At 34.1% G+C, this 21,545-nt stretch overlaps 2 protein-coding genes across 2 annotated transcripts in view; both read right to left on the reverse strand.

Moving 5' to 3' along the window:
• Positions 1-10,079: 10,079 nt before the first annotated feature.
• Positions 10,080-16,613, reverse strand: LOC149781945 (uncharacterized). Its single transcript, XM_089935040.1, has 7 exons — positions 16,420-16,613; positions 15,767-15,940; positions 13,783-13,945; positions 11,727-11,783; positions 11,322-11,424; positions 10,701-10,808; positions 10,080-10,246 (listed from the first exon to the last, which is right to left on the reverse strand). The coding sequence occupies exons 1-7, from the start codon at positions 16,611-16,613 to the stop codon at positions 10,215-10,217; spliced, it is 831 nt and encodes a 276-aa protein (XP_089791166.1). The 3' UTR covers positions 10,080-10,214.
• A 400-nt stretch (positions 16,614-17,013) lies between these two features.
• Positions 17,014-21,545, reverse strand: part of LOC149781946 (cell surface hyaluronidase-like) — a 29,257-nt gene continuing 24,725 nt past the window's right edge. Inside the window, exons 13-15 of the mRNA XM_089935041.1 lie at positions 18,697-18,880; positions 17,908-18,123; positions 17,014-17,282 (exon numbers count right to left, since the gene is read on the reverse strand). Coding sequence (XP_089791167.1) covers positions 17,079-17,282; positions 17,908-18,123; positions 18,697-18,880 — 604 coding nt within the window. The 3' untranslated portion in view covers positions 17,014-17,078. The remainder of the gene's footprint in view (positions 17,283-17,907; positions 18,124-18,696; positions 18,881-21,545) is intronic.

Genomic DNA, 21,545 nt, shown 5'->3' on the forward strand with positions numbered 1-21,545 from the left:
CGTTCATAATCATTACTTTTTCATCTAAAACTTCATTAACACACACCATTTACATTCATCGTTGATCGGGAAGCTTTATATATCAACCTCACCATCTCATCATTTTGTTTTTAACTGTTGGTTTTTTCTATCGCTGGTCGATAAGGAACCTTTCATCAAATGTTGTTATGATACGTGTAGCCTTTTCTATGGACCTAAATGGCCTAAGAGTGCTTGTGCTCCGTAAAACTAACGGCAATCAGTTTTTATATACATAGGCGTTAATATTGTCTTGTGCATGACGATCAGGTGTAGTCATAGGATATTCCTTCGAAACACCTCAGCGTCGCAGAGGACAACACTTGTGTAAAGTTCAAATATGGTACGACATTATTTGGGATGATAAACTAGGAATCATTAATTAACATAAAAAATAATAATTAGACCAATGACCAATATGATGCAGTGTAGTTTAGCCTTTGTAAAGTATATTTTTACATGTAGGTGTTTAAATCCTGGGCCAAAAGCTGGCGAGGAATGTTATACAAATCACCTATGATCCTTAGATCAGTTGCTTATTCCTGAAATTGGGAATTGGTGACTACTGTTCTCTTGAGCATGATGAACAATTACAAGCCTTGTAATTTGTTAGACAATGCTGTGAAAAATGTGGCCCTGCTCAAGTAGAATAACTATGTACAGGAAATACATAAAAAAGCATATCAATCTTTCTACAAACCAAGATATCCAGATGTATTCAACAGAGAGCACATTGACTATATCATTGGTCATATCACTTTTGGACACAAAAAAACAAAAGTACAAATGGGTGTATGTTATTATTGACTACACCACACTGCATTTTGATATATAACAACCCACACAGGAAAGTTCAAACTTTAATATATTAAGAACAAATAGAAATGTCTCATAATCAAGCTAGTACCTGCTTCTTGTGTGCGAGAGTGTGTGTTAAATGTACTATGCGACATATTGATAGATACAATTGGAGACAGTTTGGAAATTGGAAACGTAATTTGATGTATCTATTCACCTGCATTCTTGATTGTCCTTCAAGTTCGAAGATAACCATGATATATCTAACTTACGTGGTTTATGTATGTATGCGCGTTGCTGATCAATACCAATTATTCACACGGCAATACATTCCGATACAAAGAAATACATGAGCAACTGACGATCAAAGTTCAATCAAAAAGTAACGTTTGTTTCGTTAGCGTGATGAGTACATTACTGGTGTCATTTTCAACTTGCATTGCAACTTTGTGACAATTTCAAGGAATACCCGACTCCTTAAGCGAAATGTGTTGAAGATGAAAATGGCGTATCTGCCGTCGCAAATAGCTTTTATTGGTGATAACGTAGGTAAAAATAAACAAGTATCAAAACTATCTTTCTTGTTGACAAATATCAGCTATGTAATTATTTAGCTTTATAGACATACAATTTACATAGAGGTGGTTTTGTGATTTAATAATGTTACTAATAATGCAAAAGTTGTTAATATAAATTTAAACATAAGTATATGCTCTTAAAATAAATAAAAGAAACGCGTGAATACAACACACTTTGCAAACTTTAACAAAACATTTATTTCCCTAGAATAAAAAGTGAAAAATGAGAAAAAAGAACTTACAATTTTGCGAATTAAATTCACAAATAATACAATAATTAGAGACAAAAGTCCTAGTAATAAAAACATCTTGAATAAAACTTGCGTGAAGTCCCGTAGAGATTTAATGTTGAAATCGATGACGTTCTGTTATGGCCTGCATCGTACTGAAGTGTTTAAAGTCTCTTGTTAAATCAAAGAAATACTATTCCAAGTTTAAATTCATTAAAATTTCCAATGAATGTCTTTATACAAGACTTTTGTCAGAGTACTTTCGCAATTCCAGAGACAATTATCAATTAAATTCAATAATTTGAAGAAAATAAACTTCAGCCCAAACTGGTTACAAGACAATACGATTTACATTACTAGATGTTAAAGCACAATTGGTAGAATTATGACAGTCATAAGATAACATATTTCTGTGTTTGAACTCAGGTCACAAATTAGCATTTTCTAAACACAATCATTATCTAATGGAAAATAACTTTCTAGCATGATTTAATGAGCCTTGTTTATTTAAAACATAATACACTTTTGAATCCACTTTGAGGATCTCCAAAATCCTGACACAGATCAACATGTTTGCCACTTCTTGTTTACTTGAATAATAATTCGGTCAATCAGCTCATACAAAGAGAATAAAGACAATATTATTACTTCTTTACATGAACGAAATAAATCAAAGAAAAAGACAATCCGGCCAAACAGAACTCAACTAAATTTTGGACAAGGTCAAGTCTAGCAATGTTATATTACAATAACATGTCATGGAATGAAAAAAAATTGAAAAGTAAAGGAGACAAAAATTAAATTAACTATACATAACAATATATATATATATATATATATATATATATATATATATATATATATATATATATATATATATATATATATATATATATATATATATATATATATATATATATATATATATATATACATACAGATAGATAGATAGATAGATAGATAGATAGATAGATACATGCATAGATAGATAGATACATACATAGATATATCTATAAATATACAGATAGTTAGATAGATAGATGTTGTTGTTGTACGGTTTAACGCCATTTTTCAGCCCACGATAGGCTATACATGGCGGCCAGTATTAATGGTGGAGGAAGAACCAGGGAAAACCCCGGAAAGAACCACTTTTATTCTCGGAGTACAATGATTTGTTCTTATCAAGGACATACATGGGCTACGTGATTTTTATATATGTAAACATGATCACGTGATCCTCTATTTCACAATTAGGCATTTCCTAAATTCCGAAATACTTAGTATTAATAGTATGTTTAGAGAGAGAGATCTCAGAGTTTTTGGGCTTTTAAACACGTGATGTCGAGTTGTTTTCTTTTGTTGTGACCAGTATTTCTTTTTGTAATGTTTGAGTTTTATTTTAAATTTTCGGATTCTGAAAGATTAATTCGTTTCTCTGGAAATATTTTGTGCTCATGCATACTTCTTTAAAGAGATATTTCTTGAAAATTTTATTTGGATTTCCAATTTTATGAATTTAAGATTCTTGTCAAGTAATGTCATGTCTTTGGGCAACCATTCCCTAAATATTATTTTGTTGCCTCCTCGCCTGGTATTGTGTTTTAGTGTATTATTAGAAATCTATTCTTTTTTGCTATTGTTTTCATTGTGTAATATTTCTTACAGCAGTTATGGTTTACTCAAAGGATATAAACCAATTTTGTTTATTACATCTGTAAACTTTAAGCACATATAACCTAGTTTAGGAGAAATCGGCCTATAATCTCCCAATTATTCTGACACTGGTTTTTTGCAATTTTTAGTAGATACCAATGCATTTATGACGTATATAGTATATTGGTCTAATTACTTTGCTTTATATTTTATAAAGGGAAACGTTTCTATCATTTTCGGACGTGTAACACTAGTCTTGCCACTTCGAGTTAAATTATTTGCCGAACAATACAGTATATTTCAGCGACTTTGTAGGCAATATTTTGTGATAGGTTCCTTCCGGTTCTTTTTCGCCTCTTCATACCGGGGTATTGACCTGGGATGAGCTGCATACCATGTCTACTATCTTGTTTTCTTATTGTATTTGATTTAGCATGTTTCTTGTGTGGGTGTTCATACTTTGTCGAGAATTTAATGATTTGAAGGATAAGATTCAGATTGTTGGATTCTGTAATCGTCGTGCATAATTACCACTTGATTTATTACGTATTTATATGTTTATTGCTGATATTAGCGCGATAAATGTGATTGTGTAAATGATGAGAATGTCCGATTGTCTCCTTCCAAACACTGCCTTAAATTGTCTGTTGACCACTTCCGTTGATGCCTTATATGGGTTATGACTTAGGATCCATCTATGAAATCTTTCTGAAATCTCTTTACTTATGGTTAGTGTAAATAAGGATGATCTGTACACTATTGGTCGTGTTTAGAATATTCTAATTGCCCGAGATTAAAGTCTACGTTGGGTGTGGGGCAGATTTATGGTGGCTCTCGGAAGTATTTTATTTTGGCTGGGTTAATGTATGGTATATCCGGTTCTTTTAGGTCGGCCATGATCTTTTCGCTAGGTTTTGATCGTTCGTGTTTCTTTGCATTTCTTTAACAACGTGTAATTTATGGTTGTTTACTCCATGTGTTATAGGGTATGCGAACCATTTGCACATCTTTTCTTACGCCTCAGTCGCAGCATGAATTCCTTCGTTATTGCAAGGCTTTTCTTCGTGGAAGAACGTTTAATTAATCTAATACATGCCCGAAGCCCTTTGTGTCAAGCTGTTTGGAAATCTGCGATGCTAACTGAGCCGTAGACTTGATATTTGCAATCAACTTCAGCTCTGATTATTTATCTGTATAGAATTAAAAGCGAATTTTTGTTTTTCCTATTGAGGTTCATATCACGATTACATAATTCAACGACCTCTTTGATACGGGTTTACCATGTTATCCCTTCAGCAAGTATCTTACCTATGCAGGTATCTAGTTTCCCAATTTTATTTGCATGCTAATAAGGAGCATGGTTTTTTTGTGTGATGGGGGGGATAGCGCACCTGTGCGGAGGACACATTTTTTATATTTGTTTTGAGATTAAACCCATTCATCTCCATAATTTCATATATATATATGTATATGTATATATATATATATATATATATATATATATATATATATATATATATATATATATATATATATTCTATTCTTGGGTTTGAACCGAGATACCGATATAAGAACATTCCAGACATTTAATATAACCCCTCGACTGGAATTTCATTGTCTTGGTGCGAACCTCAACGTCGATTATTTATCTCACCTAATATATTTATTTAATGTGAGGGAACTCTTCACTTTTGCAATATAGTCCACGCACAAAATTTTACGTGCGGTGCATTAGTACAACTATGAAAATGACGGCTTTGGCGTGACCGTTTCATCTGAAGTACACAATATGTACCCGTGGGCAAGAAAGAACATGAAACGGTTGATAGCATTGAGGTAGTTTGATGTTTAATATACGGATGTTATATGAAATTAACGACAGTCCAAAAAATCACTTGGGCTTTTGTTCATAAATCATTTATAGATAGCTGTAATATATCTATATGGAAACAGGGTTAGCGTAGATCTTTCGTTTTTTATTTTTTGTGTTTCTTATGACCTCCCCTCTCCTCGTCTCCATCTGTCTCATTAAACTCTATATATTATATTTCCGTTCTCAATATTGCTTTAATGATATTTTCCCCCACTTTATGCTTAAGTGTTCTTTATCCTTATCTGTAAATCCCAAAATGCAAAGTATTTAGTTTCTTTCCTCCAAAATCTATTGTAGTAAATTTCCTGAAGTGTTACCGTTTGTTTGATCGGAAAAGAACTCCATAAGGCCAAGCAGAAGACAACAATTATTGCGTTCCTTGACATAGTAGTCCCTAGTGCGTGGACACCAAGACTGAAACGATTTGACTGAGATAGGAAAGTAAAGGTTAGCAAAAACAACAGGTTGACGTTTCTGTCGCATGAGTGATTTATATATATATCATAACTGCATGTCAATCCTTCCTGCTTCCTCTGTCCATGGTAATATTTGGAAGGGGGCTGAGTTCCATCTATCCTTATTTCTACATTCTTTCTTAGGTTTTCGTGTTTGGTCAGGTTTTTGGGACCAGGTATACATGCTGTTATAGCTACTTTTATGAACGTTTGTTAGAAAATACATCTTGACATGTACTTCATCCTCGTTACTAAAGTAAGTCACTGTGACGCATATTTCATGTTCTACTAACTTTGGTTACATCTGGGTACCGTTGAAGTTTCAATTTCTGTTCATGTTAGAATAATGAAGCAAAATAAATGTTTCTAACATTATTTGGAACACCCTAACAGCAAAATGAAGGTCATTGTGACATATATTTCCCATTTGACGACCTCTTCTGGTTAATACTTTACTTTAGGTGATAACCTCATATATTCCTTGCACTGCGTATATCTGAGATCATAAAACTTGGTGAACATATACCTTTTTACGAGTCTTGCTAAATTGTCATATCGAAGTATGGAACTCTAACACATATTTCATGCAATCACAGTATCTAGTGAACACAATACAAATAACTTAACCACATCACCAAAAGGAAACAATCGAGTTTTAAAAAAATTAGTTACATGACTTCAGTACAACTGCACAGAAATCAATACAAAATAAAAGATGTATGACATGCTAATTATTGATGAACTAGTTAGTTGTCTATACTAATCTTCTGACGTATAGAGATTCAGTAAAGAAAATATAGCAAATACGGGCCGAATATAAATGTACGGACTAACGAAAATATACTTGAGAGAAAGAATGAAATATTACATGAACGGGTAGCTGAAATATTGGCTGAGAAAGTGGATAATATATTAGCTGAAAGGTGTCTAAAGAATTATGGTCCAAAATATATTATCATAAATATCTGAATTTGTTTTTGTATTCTGGCCACGTTCGAACATGGATTAACTCAGTCTTCACAGATGGTTACATCTCTTTCATTCTTAAAGAACGTGATTTCACACATTTGAAAATCGATTATTGGCCCAAACTTGTACCATCGTGATCCTCCTACAGCACATGTATGTGTATTATGTTTAGGCATGCAGCGCATGATATAGACCCATAAAGTTATGGTGGTAGGAGGGGACAGAAAGCAGGTGCGACAGTCAGGGCTGATGTTTGATATTATGGAGAAAACTATCAGGGAACCACTCGCAATCAATCCTTCGGCCTCGTTGTTGTTTTTTTTTCCAGACGAGTTGATAAACGAAGTTTATTATCAAATTGTTAAGTATTTGAAAGCTAAATTCTTGAAAATGGAGAATTTGACGAGATTGAACAAAGATGCAAGCTTTCTCTGAAAATTGTCCAGCCTAGGTAATCTGTATACATGAAACTATCCAGTATCTTGACCGTTAACCCTTGTATCAGGAATAGGAAGTGTGTGTGTGTGTGTGTGTGTGTGTGTGTGTGTGCACATTATACTTTTCCACTCACAATGCGAAGGAACAAGTTACTGGGTATGAGACCCAAACTTGAAGTCCCAAAACCCCATAGGTATACACTGATGCCTCGACTGCACACAATGTGGCACAAACTGCCATCATTTCACTGTAATTCGAACTCTTTACACACATTACTCATTTTATCAATCATAAAGTGACCCTTCAAATCGTACTATTGCCCTCTATGATTGTTTCATGTTTAGAATTTCTTACTTTAATTGCTTAACCTACTAATGATCCCTTAGCAAATGCTAACATACAAGTGTGAAGTCTTGCACTATGTTATAAAAATGTACGTAAACCAATTGCAAGTGCAATCTACATTATGTTTTGATATTTTGACCTCTGGATTTAATGAGCAATCATCTCAGCCACCGCCCCTTTCATTTGCAACTCATATGCATCTGACACACGTGGCTAAAGTAACATGATATATAACCCATCTCAATCTAATCCTACCCCTCTTGTTCAATGACAGACATTTATACAGCAACAAATACTAGCCAATGCCCATCATTCCAAAATCATGTATTACCTGTTTAAATTTCTTTAAATATATTGCTATGCACATACGTAAAATATCATGTAGAATAATGCTGTTCCGGAACTTGGAAAACACATCAATGTGTTATTTTATTACTGGGTTCAATGGGTCGTGGAAATATGACCGAAACTTAAAATTTTCTGTTTGTTGTTGTGATCTGGCAGCAACCTCTACATGCTGATTAATGTGCAAGGCCTTTTCATCCTTTTCAGCTTGAATGCATCTGTGTCTGTTCTAAGCTTAAACAACTGAAGTTATTTATCGTTTCCTCATCATTTTGTCTAGTTCGCTAAAACTACCTTACACTAGAACGAGAATATTAACCATTTGTTGACAAAAATGGTTTTTCCCATATAGTTTATATTGATCAATCTATGCCGATGTCGCGCTACATAATGTGGCCGAAGTTATGGCTTTATAAATTTAACTATCGTCCTAAAATCTTTAATAGTGCATTGTAAGTTGTTTTCATAGTTCTAATAATACTGTCCTTCGCATTCAGTTAGCTTTTGGTGTCATCGTATTTTTTTGTTGTTGTCCCTTTCAAATCTTTTCCTTTTATTCATGTCTGACAGAGTATTACTGTAAGCACTAATCTCGTTGTTGGAATACATAACTAAATCAAAATTAAGTCATTTATTAACCCTCTAATGAAACAGTCCTCTTATTGGATTACATTATTTAAATAAATCTGTATTTAACCGTTCATGCCCTGATTGTGGTTTTTAAAGTATTCTTCTTTAAGTCCCAAAATTATCCAAATCACGCTTGATCCCTTCTCTAATGTCTGTAATTTTTTCAAATGTTTTATCTCCACCCGCTCTTTTTGTTAATGTTTTCAATCCTTGCATTTAGTATATAAAGTTCCAAATCTCATTCGGTGCCATTCCTATGCATGCACATTGTTTATTTCCTTTCGGCATCTGATTTGCACGGCAGAGGTTTTGTTCCTTCTTTCAGTATTACCGTGTTCATTAGCTATTATTTTATTGATTACTTCTTCCGTCGGCGTCGTAATATCGTTTTAAATTTTATCCACTAATATCATACATATTTAAATGTCAATTTGCTTTTTAGCAACATCTTTTATTAGCGTCATCCATTGGTTTACCACTAGTCCCATATTGGTAGTATTCGTATTGCTTATAGTTGAAAGATAATTTGCAGAAGCCATGTTTCTGTTTTTCGTTCATTATTAATGTAAACCAAGCAGATAAGAATGTTCCCAGAATAAAGTACTATGACTTTCTAATCATGTTTCTGTCATCATGCGATATTTGAACTATACTATTTTTTCTTTAAAAACTTGTGTTACGTGTACAATGTGAAACGTTATAACTTTTTTATATTTTGATCTGCCAAGCTGAAATTAATTCTGTTAATTGTAGTCATCTGCAGTCACTTGTAATGGTGGTTTGCATTGCCTGAAACATACTCGACGTGAAAAGCATAGTTAAAACTGATAACTGATTTAGTCAAAGTAAAGTTTGAGATTTATTAATTAAAAACCTTATACTCTGTATCAGTTCTAGCAGCTGTAGATAAAAGTTATTGTTCAAAATATTTATACATGATTGCCTACTGTAATTCATTTAAAGCATCAATGTTTTGACAAGTATTAACAAGTTGGATTATGTATTCGTCTTTGGTGCATATTATAAAGAGCTTGTAATTTACTTTTATTCTTATCCTGTGTGCTGTTCCTGCATGCATACTTACACATATGCGCTATTCCTCGATTCTACAAGAAAACCCTAGATAGTATGGAGTGAATCTGCATATGGAGAAATACTATCATCACATTGGTTCGAGAATTATTTAACCTCCTTAGTAGGAATGCACTATAGTTTGTCTAAACGTAAGCGTGTGATGCTTTCGGAATAATTTAGTATTATGAAATGTCCTTTAATTATTGAAAGATCATTTGTAACCTTAAACCTTACACTGTACGATGTTGTTGTATTAAGAGCATTTGCTTAAGCAAAGATGTCAGAAGGAATTGTGAGTTACTTGGCAGCTTTTAATTCTAGATCATGAGATGATCGAAACAATCTGCCATATTTAGAACATACACACTCAGTATTTAACATAATAGTTTATTAAAGATTATATATATAGATAAACGGAAATCCTGCACAGGATATATTTGCTGTGAATGGTTTACAGAACTTGTGATTGAATGGAATGTACATGACAGATGGAATAAAATATCTTGAATACAATATATAATGTAAATACAGTATAAAGGGTAAATATAATATTTCAGCACAAGCTTTGTTTTCAAATGAGATATCATGTGTGATATATATATATATATATATATATATATATATATATATATATATATATATATATATATATCAACCAAAACTTTTAGCCACTAGCACATGCATCACACGGTGCAACCTCTTCTATAGCAAACTGACAATAGTCTCCCCCACCATTAGCTGGGTAGCTGCAGGTTCTAGTTCTTGTTTTCTTGCCTTTGCATGCATTAACTGAGACACAGGACGAGAATTAAGACCAAGCACTAAATACGCCATCAACAGCTGAAATGTAACAAACATTTTTAATCCGCTTTGCAAGAAAACGGATCAAACATTAAACATGCATATTCCAGCAGTTCAAATGTTTAGTTATATTTATGATTCTCATTCTGAAAGACGAATTGTTTGTTTTCTTCGAATTGTTTAATATTCCTTTTTGGATAATTAAGGATGGCTGATATATTCTGTTCTCTAATATAATTCTGTGCGAACGTTTTGTTTTCTAGTTAGTGAAAGAAAACAAAATGTGCTCACAGTTTGCATGCATCTTTACTAAATAGTAAATGTTTAATAATAATAATAATAATAATAATAATAATAATAATAATAATAATAATTAATAATAATAATAATGATAATAATAATAATAATAATAACAGGCCTTTAATAATTGGGATTACAATTTATTAGTAGTATGTACAAGGCAAATGAAGCTACCTTTTATTTTACCACTTACCACAGGAATGTGTGTTACAACTCTGCTGTTCTTCGGCAGAACCCAAACAGTAAGCCCCGCCGTGGGGTATCGGGTTGTTACAGTATCGGTACCTCGTTTGTATACCACCTGCAGAATGAATGCGTTTTTTCTCTAAAAGAGCTAATTCATAGCAGCAATATATATTTATTTGAAGCATACACTGTAGGAAATGTAAATTTTAAAAAAAATTAGTTCATAAAGTAAAACAAAATCGTTTAATGGAAAATAGTGGGAGGCTGACAGTTATAGAGACAAATATTGATTAGGATAATCAACACTTTATTTATGTTAATTTTGGAAACGTTGCACTTCAGTAGTTTAAAGTAGAAATTTATTTAAAATTAAAATTATGTAAACATTTCCGATAAAAGTGTTCACGTCTTGGGTGTGTCCTCTTAGAAGAGTTCAGACTTCATTTTTCATTTTTTGGAAATGTTAGTTATAATGAAGTAATCTGATGCAATATTACAGTTCATTATCTTTTCTAAGCCTATAGGAAAACATAACGGGATTTCTCTACATTGCAGATTGTTGTACTAGATGATGTAGTGCCAAGATTTTATGGCTTTCTCTCTCGTTTTTTATGCTATCAATACCAACCTCCACATGTAACCGAGCAGCTACTCCAGGGTCCAAAATCACCCCAGGCTCCATCTATTGTTCCTCTGTCTGCAAATGGACGTGTTGACTTGGCACCAACACCCTAAACAATATGAATTCATAATCAGTAATTCAGCTTAAATTACTAGTTTATGCTTGTTAATATGATGTATTGTATTATTATTAATCAGCGTCACATTACAACGCAGTGTAAAAGATAACATATTCTAACGCACTCAAACGCTATTGCACATTTTCAATATCATCACAGATTCTTTGAAATTGTCTTTGTGTAAAAGTGGAAATAATTCTATATTTAACTTCTACGCAAATATTAATTCGTCTCTGCTGTCTCGCTCTTCTGGCTATAGATAAATAGAAACTTCATGTAGGAAAAAGGCTTACCTGTGGAGCGATCTTAGTAACTGTAGAAAGAGATTGCCTGTCAGTAGCCAAGGTAACCTAGACAAAGAAAGTCATACACGTTGAATATTTTTATTTTTATTTGTCAACAATTCGTGAAGATTTTAAAAATGGTGAAGTAAGCAAACCACACTTTCTTCCTTTCTGCTTAAACTTGAACTGCAATGAAACTGGGTTTGCTCTTGTCATTTGGATACTCAGTTTGTGAAAGTGGAGCATTAAAACCTAATTCCTTCCTAGGGATGAAAAATGGATGAATAAAGTAAAATGTACGAAATTGGTGTGAATTGTTATGTACGTCTGTACTATTTGCTTAACTTTAATCCATGAGTATCGATTTTAATGATCACTGATAAAGAACATATCAAATTTCGAAATTCACGTTAATGATTGTAGACTCTGATCGTAGAGAATGGGCTATAAATAGGTCGTTTACTTGGATACTGATTCTGTGCTCTGCCTTGATAATGAACATGTTAACTTTTTTGAGGTAGATTACCATTGGTATACGAGAGTATTGCGGCATATGTGACGTCGGAATGAATTGCGATATTTAAGTCTTAATAGAATCGCGCAGTTACTAACAAGTGGAGAAGTGAACAATTATTCATATTCTATTCCTATTGAGCGGCATTTAATATTAGTCTTGTCGTTGGTTTTGTTTTGAGTTTGAAGCCATTTTTCAGCACCTGATAGGCTATACGCATAGCGGCCAGTAAAGGACGAACCCAAGAAAGTCTCTGTAAAATCCACCGACCTACTGAATGCTACTGGCCAGCTTTCTCACATTCACACGTTAGCCGAGCCTGAGACTCAAAACCACCACTGGTAAAGGAGAGCTCTTTAGAGTGCTCAACCACGGGTTCCCTCTCAATGGTCTAAAACTACGTAACATAAAGAAGCAAAAGCAGAATGTCTAGTACAACTTAACAAATAGTTTAATTTGTAAGTTATAATATGAAAATTTAAGAGAAACTTAAAGTTGTATTTATCTCTAATAACAGTGTTTAAACTTTATCATCAATATGCTGTCATGTTCACATTTTATGTCTGAGTGCTTAATGGCTTCTTATAGACGTCAGCAACTCAAAAGTTACTATTAGCAAAAGTAAACAAATGATAATGCAAAATGGTAACTAAAGGAAATAAATTGATCTTAAAACAACTTTGTTTGATGGGAATAAATCAGAACATTATAAACGCAATTCTCCTCAGTGACCCGAAGTCAACTAAAACGAAACAAATATTACTAATATAAAATACATAACGAAAAAGTTTGGTTGGTATACTGACGCTATTTCCTCAGTCACGATAACAGAATATCGAATTATCGAATACAATTACTATGTTGTTAAATGTAGTAAAAAGATACTTATAATGTGATAAATAATGTATCAAGCCACATTTTGAACCTCTTTATTTTATTCAAATTGTTCACAGAGAAATACCTTGCAATATATTAATGATCTGTAATGTTTCCCAACAAACAAACAAAAAATTGGCCAGATGGGCGATTGAGACGATGATTTCAATACAATAGTTAACAATGTTGTGATACGATTTATTTATACATGTTCCTTAATCTAAACGAATTCTGCTTAAAACTGCACTAGCAAGAAAGAAGAACGATTTATTTATACATGTTCTTTAACATTTACCTTAACCTAAACGAAGTTTGCTTAAAACTTCACTAGCAAGAGAGAAGAAATATTTATTTATATACAATATTTCTTCAGTCTAGCTTGTTAAAACTTTAAGCAAAATCCGTTCAGATTTAGGCAAAATATTAAGCTCACAAATATTTTGGGATGTACTTTTGCAAGTTGAAAGGTATTGAAATATCACCTGTCAAATCTATTCTTGTACATGAGGAGTTTACCTTTCAACAGGCACAACTTAAAAGCCCACTACCGGTTGAAACAGCTTAGAATAGCAAACACTGACTGATTGTGCCACAAAATAAAAATAAAATTCACTTTTATGGGCATTTGACATAAAATGGTTTTCCTTCAGATCTTTGTTGTAGTGGATACATTACCGTGCGTTTCTGAATGTTCAGGCGGGCCCTACAATCGGCATCAGTGTGATTGATGTTGGTTCCACTCATAGTTATCTTTACCATGGGACAACGGTCCTGTGGGCAGGCAGTGGTTTCTCCCGGTTGGCGATCATATTGGTTGATGAATTTGAAGTAGAGAACACTGTTAATTGAGTAAGACATATATTCAAGTGCGCATATAATAGGGTAGGAAACAAAGTTAATAATGTTGCATCCTTTTAATGTTTACCCTTAGTATACCTTAGACAAAAGACCAGTCATACGTTTTCATATTTTGCATGAGATCACATGGTATGCTTTCCCATGAGACAGTGGGAGAATATATCGAAAAACGTATGATATCAAACAAGTGAAAGACCATCCCTTAAAATATCAAGCCGAAATAACCACAAATGTTCCATTTTGCCGTCCCAATGGATGTCTAAAACTGGATGAAGAAATTTTCATGACAAGAAAAAGAAAGTATTTCTCGGAGTTTAGCGTTGATATTTATGCCAAGTCGTATGCAACCGGATCTAGCAGCAATTGTTGTAGTACGAAGGGACCTGACTTAGAAGACGAGAGGTGAATAATAATGCGAAATGTTAGAAATTCAACACTTTCAAAGTTTTATCAAAATAACGGTACAGGATAGTTTTTGCCCAAAAGCCATAATTTCTTAGCTAAGTTATACTGCGTAAATCAAAGTTAGGAGGACATGCATTCAGAGGTCAAATCTCGTCTGTTATTATGGAACCTTTGAAATAAGCTTATTTAAGAATCTCATCAGTATAGCACTGCTTGTTAAATTTAATGCGTAAAGATGTGCTTTGTAATTCAAGTAGAACTCCAAAAAGAGGTAGACTACCCTTGTGTCTCATCACTCTGATGCTATAAGTCCAGCAATTGTGGTGATATTAGTTTATATATTTTTCAAAACCCAAGGTCAGCACATCGGACTGTTTTCAAGGATACTAAACGTTTGCAGCACATAAAAAAGGTAGACGGAGAGATTCTCATGCACAATTACGTAAGAACATGTTGAATGGTTCTTGAGCTAAAGTAGCTACAAGCAATATCCCACGTGAAGATAAAAAGTTAATTTCAAGAGACATTCCTCTTTCACAAATGCAATGTCTAGGCCTTGGTACAGCATATTCAATAAATTGTATCCGAATTTTGAAGAAGGGGTCCTACGCTATGATTATTAGACGGAGCTGGTATAGTAGGTATTTTATATTGATAAAATAACTTTATCAACTGGATCTCAGAAGACAAAATGCACATTTAGATGTAATAGTCGATTCACCTGATAAATGACACAAACATATTTGAAAGGTTGCAAAGCTATGCAGGTTTTAAAGAATTCATGTGTTATGATATAAATGTAATTTTCAAGAACGATAGCTCAGTTTACAATGAAGTTGACGAGACAAGCCCTGCTAATGGCACATCGAGGTTTGTATGAACGTTAATATAAAAAAAAGACAGAATAACAAGAACATTAAATGGTTCCCGAGTTATACAGGTCATAAAGCTTTTCTGTGGTGCATTTTTAATATTGGTCGCAAAAGGGTTATAACTATTTCGAGCCTTGACAAAATCTATAATAGCTTTAGAAGGCAGGTCTACTTGTAATAATCAATTTTACCAACAAATTGCAACGTGCTATGTATAATGGTTGCAAGGCTACGCTGATTACAAGAAGTGTGAGTAGACGGATAAATGAACCGAGGGATGAACGGAGGGAAAATATAATTGTTTGCAACAGAGGGGGTTAGCTTCCACGACGTAGGACGATTAATAGTTTTAATCATCTTTACAATTATCAATTATAGCTGTTGTCAGCATGAACCAAATAGCTTTAGCTTTATCGTGTCCAACATGTTACATATATTGAGCAAAACTAATGTGAGCAGAGCTTTCCTTTATTTTGTAAACTGCGTTATTGTTATAGACAGTACAACAAATATAGGCTACATACCCATTTGTCCTATCGTAGTAATATTTCTTGCCATCATTAATTGTGCTTTCCAAATCGGCAATACTGCGTGCTGCTATCCAACTACTCAAAGTCGGGGCCCAGTGTGGAAAGTAGGAGTAAAGGTCAAATGATACTCCTCGAGGAAGACAAACTCCAAATGTTACCCACTTATCTCTGAAATAAAATTATATTATGATTTTAACGTGATATTAAATCCTCTTTCTACTAAAGCGTCTGAAATAATAATATATATGTCATATTTGTGCTCAACCAGGCAGGAACGAGGTCATACTCCACCCATTCAGAACTGAATAAGAGTTTCAGTTCATATTTGTAACAATTTATTTATATATCGTTATTTTGGGGTATTTAAATGAAATATCGTGCATCGAGTGCTTTTCATTTCTTTTATTTCATTTATTTGTTTACATTTACCGTGCTAATTTATTGTCTAATGTTTAGTTTACATGTTCTCTTTCTAAATTATTAAAACTGTAATTCTAATGTGCAACTCATTTTGTAAAAGCCTGTATTTGTTTTCCCTTTAGTGTTATATAATATTGTATTAGCAGAATAATGTATCATTTTAGTATTGACCAGAATAAGGTCATGTATTCATCTATGGTTTACCTCTGTATCTTTTCCAGAACTACCTAACAATCAGCCTAATTAGCCACCAAAAGATGGTTATGCTTAAGACATTCCTCAATAGACCAAGCCAAAAGCAGAACATATAATTGCTGGAAAACAGGCTGGTTTCAAAGCAGGACGTAGCACTATAAAACAGACCTTTATCCTCAGAATCCTCTGCGAAAAATATCTGAAACATCACCAGAACCTCTATCATGTCCTCATTAACGTCAAGAAGCTTTCGACAAGGTATGTCATGCGGCCTTGTGGGCCAGCAGGAGGATATACAACATAGACGCAAAAGGAATCAACACCATAGAAAACATGTATTTTAAGGCGACTAGCGCAGTTCTCGAAACTAGCAACCAAAGTAAAAGTGAAATAGGCGTGCATCCTCTTACCCACTCTCTTCAACATAAAGTGTATCTGGAAAGGATAATGTCCGATGCCTAGGAAGACAACGAGGGCAGCATCAGCGTTAGAATTAGAACACTCACCATCCTGCGCAACGCTGATGATAATATCGATGTCTTAACATCAAAGAGTGGATAGGCATGGATTTTGCGAAGACCCAACAAGGAGTGGAGAACAGGGTAAAATAGAGAGAGTGTCGCAAAGTCATCAGTGGAGCCCCTACTACCAGCCATATATGGGTGCGCATGTTTGATTGTATATGTGCATCTTACTTTTCAATTCCATCACTGTATATTTTGAGAGGGTTCGGAATTCGGCTGCTCCAGTGAAGAATATATCTCTTGGATCCACCCAAGATTACCATAAAATCAGCTGAATCAACTCCTGTTAACTGCTCCTCAGCCCCCGTATCTACCCGCGTCATGATGGGATCTGTTATAGCCTCAATTCTGTCTGGTACCCTCGGACGGATCTAAAATCAGAATGTGACCTCTTTGACTGGGGAACCGCTTGAGATGATACAGACGTTCTAAATAGATGCATGTATAATATACAAGCCACAACATTTCTACCAAACATTGACGTCATATGAAAGTTTCATATTTAGTTTTGTTTTAAGGAATGAAAATGGTGCACTTTTGAAGGTCTATGAGTAGCGTCAAACCTTTTCACTCGAGGTTATAATTGTTAGGAGGTTACGATTTAAAAAAGTTATAAGAAATACATTTGTATTCTGAAAACAAATCCATTATCTTGCTTTCTATTTGACAAAATAATCGCCATGTCATGCATTTCGCTCCATTATCATTTGTTAGCATCAAGACCCATGACAGACTATACTTGTGATGATGTATTGTTTATTATATACATTACCAATTGATAACATACAAATAAATAAAACATTATTGGACATAGAGTCGCAAAATTCAAATATGCAACGAATGATTCTCTCTTGGCAGAAATATCAACTGGATATAATATACCTCGCAGGACAGTATTGAATAAATAAAACGATATCTGATTTAATTAATATTATTGTATTATACCATAATATGCATTTGTTCAAAAATTTACTTTGCGATGGTTTTATTCGTTACCTTTCCATAATCATGTGGACATATCGCCATTTCCCAGTTTACTCTCTTCCTGCATTGGTTTGTAACATAGTAATCAAATGGTTTTACAATCTGATTATTAGCAGCGCCAGAAACAGAGCCGTCCGTATCTTGGAATGTTGCAGCCTTGTCGCCGTCTTCATTTCCGAATCCAACATCCTCCTGGTCTCCATTTATGATCCAGTTTCCTGTAGAATCCTGAGTTGGAAGAAATACAAAAGCAAATACAGTTCTACTTATTGTTGCGTAAACCTTATCAAACAGATATTAGGTGGGTGCACGTTTCTCATGTGCTGGATCTATTTCCGATTTCAAGACTGAAATAGAGAAAAAGAGATGTTGCTTGGGTTTCAACTTATCCTTTTTCTCCCACACGTGCTCTTGCAAAATGTCTTAAGGAGTCATAGGGGACCAAGCATATCTAAATCCTAAAATAAATGAACCATATACAAAACTTAAAATATTTTAAAGTCACACAGGGCTCCTTATATTAGCAATTAGATCTGCAGAGCTTAGTCCCGATATTTCATCTCGTCCCAATTCGATTAATAATTAATTTGACTGACTTAGTTTTTAATCCACTGTTTAATCCAGTCCAAAACTTCTGAAACCGAATAACTGTGACTTTCTATACGTTAATGGTCCCCTCAAAACCTTCTCATCAAACCGATGTATTGATAGCGGACGACTAGTAGTTATTATTAACTGTTATATCAATTACACAGGAAACGGTCACTCGCACTAAATGAGGCGGTCATGTACAATACTTACCCCATCAACAAATGCAAATTTGGCAGCCTTCATGGAATTAACAGTAGAACTGCTAAACCTATTTAGCCTCAGAAATCCTATAGCTCCCATGTTGTAGTAAGGTGTTTTCTTGTATCCCTTAAACCAGATGTTTTCCGCAAATACTGGTCCGTCAGAGTAGATAAATCCTTGCCTTGGACTGGTCCTGCAAGAGAAGTAAGTTTCAAAATAACAAAACTAATTAATACTCAATCACTGTAGTCTACACCTGATTTTCCTACTTTCTTTTATGTGCCGCTGATTTTGTAGTGTGTGTGCGCGGGTGTATGTGTGTGTGTGTGTGTGTGTGTTTGGGATGTTTAAGGTAGCTTTCAAAAAATTCAGTCATATCGATACGATGTCTGCAGTGTTGCAGTTTATAGTGATGTCTAGAACTGGGGCGTTATGCCGCAAACATGTAGCATGATACCACACCCAGTCACATTATCATGACACCAGCCGAAATGTCCTAACACTGACCTCTTAATGCTGAACTCCTAACGAAGCAGCTGTGAGTATAATTTTATAAGTCTTTGGTATGACTCGGCCGGGGTTTGAACCCACGACCTTACGCATCCAAGGCAGATGCTCTAACCACTATGCCACCGGAGCTGTGTCGCTGTTTTTTGTGTAGCATTATATATGAACTTATGAAAACACTGCATGATAGCTTTGGTTTAGGTTTAGATTAGAAATCGCACATTAAGCAATATTATCATCGATAATATATGCTAGGAAATGAAGGACAATTCAATCGTAGCAATATAAATTAAAGAGTATACGGAATATAAAGAATATTCGTGATTGCTGTGGTACAATCTGGAGTAGAATGATCTCCTTTACTTTTCTGCTCATTGACATATCTTGTCACCTATTGGGTTACCTTATGTGAATTTAAATTTGAATATCCATGCAATGTTTCTTGCCAAAATATCGAGGTTCATGAAAGTAAATAGATTTATAACAAATTGTATTTACCTGATTATGTTAAGATACATAGTAGTTGGCATGTTCCATCTTTCCATATATAATCACAAAAACCAATGGACCCTCATTGTAAAGACAATACTATAGTACTGTCCCTGTTATAGCGTATCGAAGCCATGAATCTCAGCAAGTTGCTTGAATTTTGTATATTATTTCAAGATGAATAATTTCTCTTAATTTAACAGCATTTCTATTGACAACTTTTGAAAATGCAATTTCACACTGTTAATAAGCTTACTTTTCTATTCTTATATAATAATACTCAGCCGCACCATGAAACAATCGTCAGAATACAATGCCATAACTGATAATGTATGTCTAAACACGAGAGGGGAGCATTGTATAACCAGTTTGAATAATTGAATAGCACAATGATCGACGCAGCAATACAGTACAAGGATTTCACAACGAAACGTGCCGCACAGCGCGACGTTTGCATCAATGTCGATTTTTGAGAGTTATACGTGATTAACAATTTAGAACTTAAATATTATTTCTCCTGACAATTATTCAGAGCAAAAATATGATGCAAACAAACTAAAAGCACTTACAAAGCCCTATCCGTTGGTACTGATCGGTGGTATTTGACTGTCTTTCCATTGAAAGTAAATATAGCTGGTTCACCAATATTGCCGGATTCGCCGATGAAAACACTGTCTTTTATGAACTGTTCTTTCGGACTTGATCTAAACCAAAACAAGAAGCGATTGTGATGTTTTAATATTTCCGTAGTGAATGGTTCCTGACATGATATAATCGATAACCTGTTGTTTATGATATGTCTAGGATATGACGAAAATTAATTTGGTGTTTGCAAAGTCTCCAGTAAATAACAAGCATTGCAGCATACCGTATTTCTTCTTTTTTTTCTGGGTCGTTGCCCTATTCATTGTGATTCAAAACAGCTGGACTTTAACCCTAAGAATATCTTAATGTTTTGTCTTTATGTCACACATGCTGTAATGTAGCTATACGTCATGGAAATTATTTGCTTTTCATTTCACAGTTTAGAACTCACACTTTCTGTCATTATTAACCATGCACATAAATCACCTGTGAATTATCGAATAATTGTATGCTTCTCAAAAAAATGTAATTAGAAATGAAGAGCTTTAGAAAAGTATGTGTCTCACCTGGCATATGTCAAACCTCTAAGACCGCCCAGAAGCCTGGAAATAAAATGTTCAGAGAGATATATTTGTGAAATGATAAAATCTCTTTTTCGTCTTGATATACCACAAACAGGAAGAAATAAATATACATTAAAGGTAAAACGATTTACACGAACACGATGAACGAGAGAGAGAGAGATAGAGATTTATTTTCCTACGTTAATGCCGGATTTATTCCATCGTGTGGTACCAAAATAATGATATGTTATCGTGAGGCTATTTGTTTGGTATAAAGGATGAACTATTTCCGGTATTAACGTAGGAACATAATATGTTCTTCTTGTTATATGCCAACTTCCTCCAGAATCGAAGTTTAGAAGATTAAACTAAATCTTCGGTCGAACGCACTCACACCCAACGCTTTTGTTCGTAGCTTCACCTTACATTCATAGTCTGAAAATATAAGTATAAGTGACTTGAGAAAGCGGTAGGATTGGGTTGACATAATCTGCCACAGTAAATTACATTTTGTCCATTTTATAAGCAATTTAAATCTATCTGAAAACATTGCACGTGTGGTTCAGTGCAAATGAGTGGAGTTCTCGTTGTTATTCTTGTTTTTGTTGGTTTTTGCTGTTGTAAGGTTTAACGCCATTTTTCAGCGCAAGATAGGCTATACATGGCGCCCAATATTAATAAGGGAGGAAGAACCCGGGAAACCCCCTGAAAGAA

The sequence above is a fragment of the Sinohyriopsis cumingii genome, chromosome 15, assembly GCF_028554795.1.
Source record: "Sinohyriopsis cumingii isolate HCF-2022 chromosome 15, ASM2855479v2, whole genome shotgun sequence".
In the NCBI taxonomy this organism is placed as follows: Eukaryota; Metazoa; Mollusca; class Bivalvia; order Unionida; family Unionidae; genus Sinohyriopsis; species Sinohyriopsis cumingii.

What these genes read in the sequence shown, in the direction of transcription:
- LOC149781945 (XM_089935040.1), bottom strand. Translation starts at nt 16,613, where the DNA reads ATGATAGAGGTTCTGGTGATGTTTCAGATATTTTTCGCAGAGGATTCT. An exon ending in CTAATTAGGCTGATTGTTAG is followed by an intron (nt 15,941 to 16,419) that starts GTAGTTCTGGAA and finishes ATTTTATTTCAG; the next exon opens with AGATAAGTGGGTAACATTTG. An exon ending in TTGTAACACACATTCCTGTG is followed by an intron (nt 10,247 to 10,700) that starts GTAAGTGGTAAA and finishes GTTACATTTCAG; the next exon opens with CTGTTGATGGCGTATTTAGT.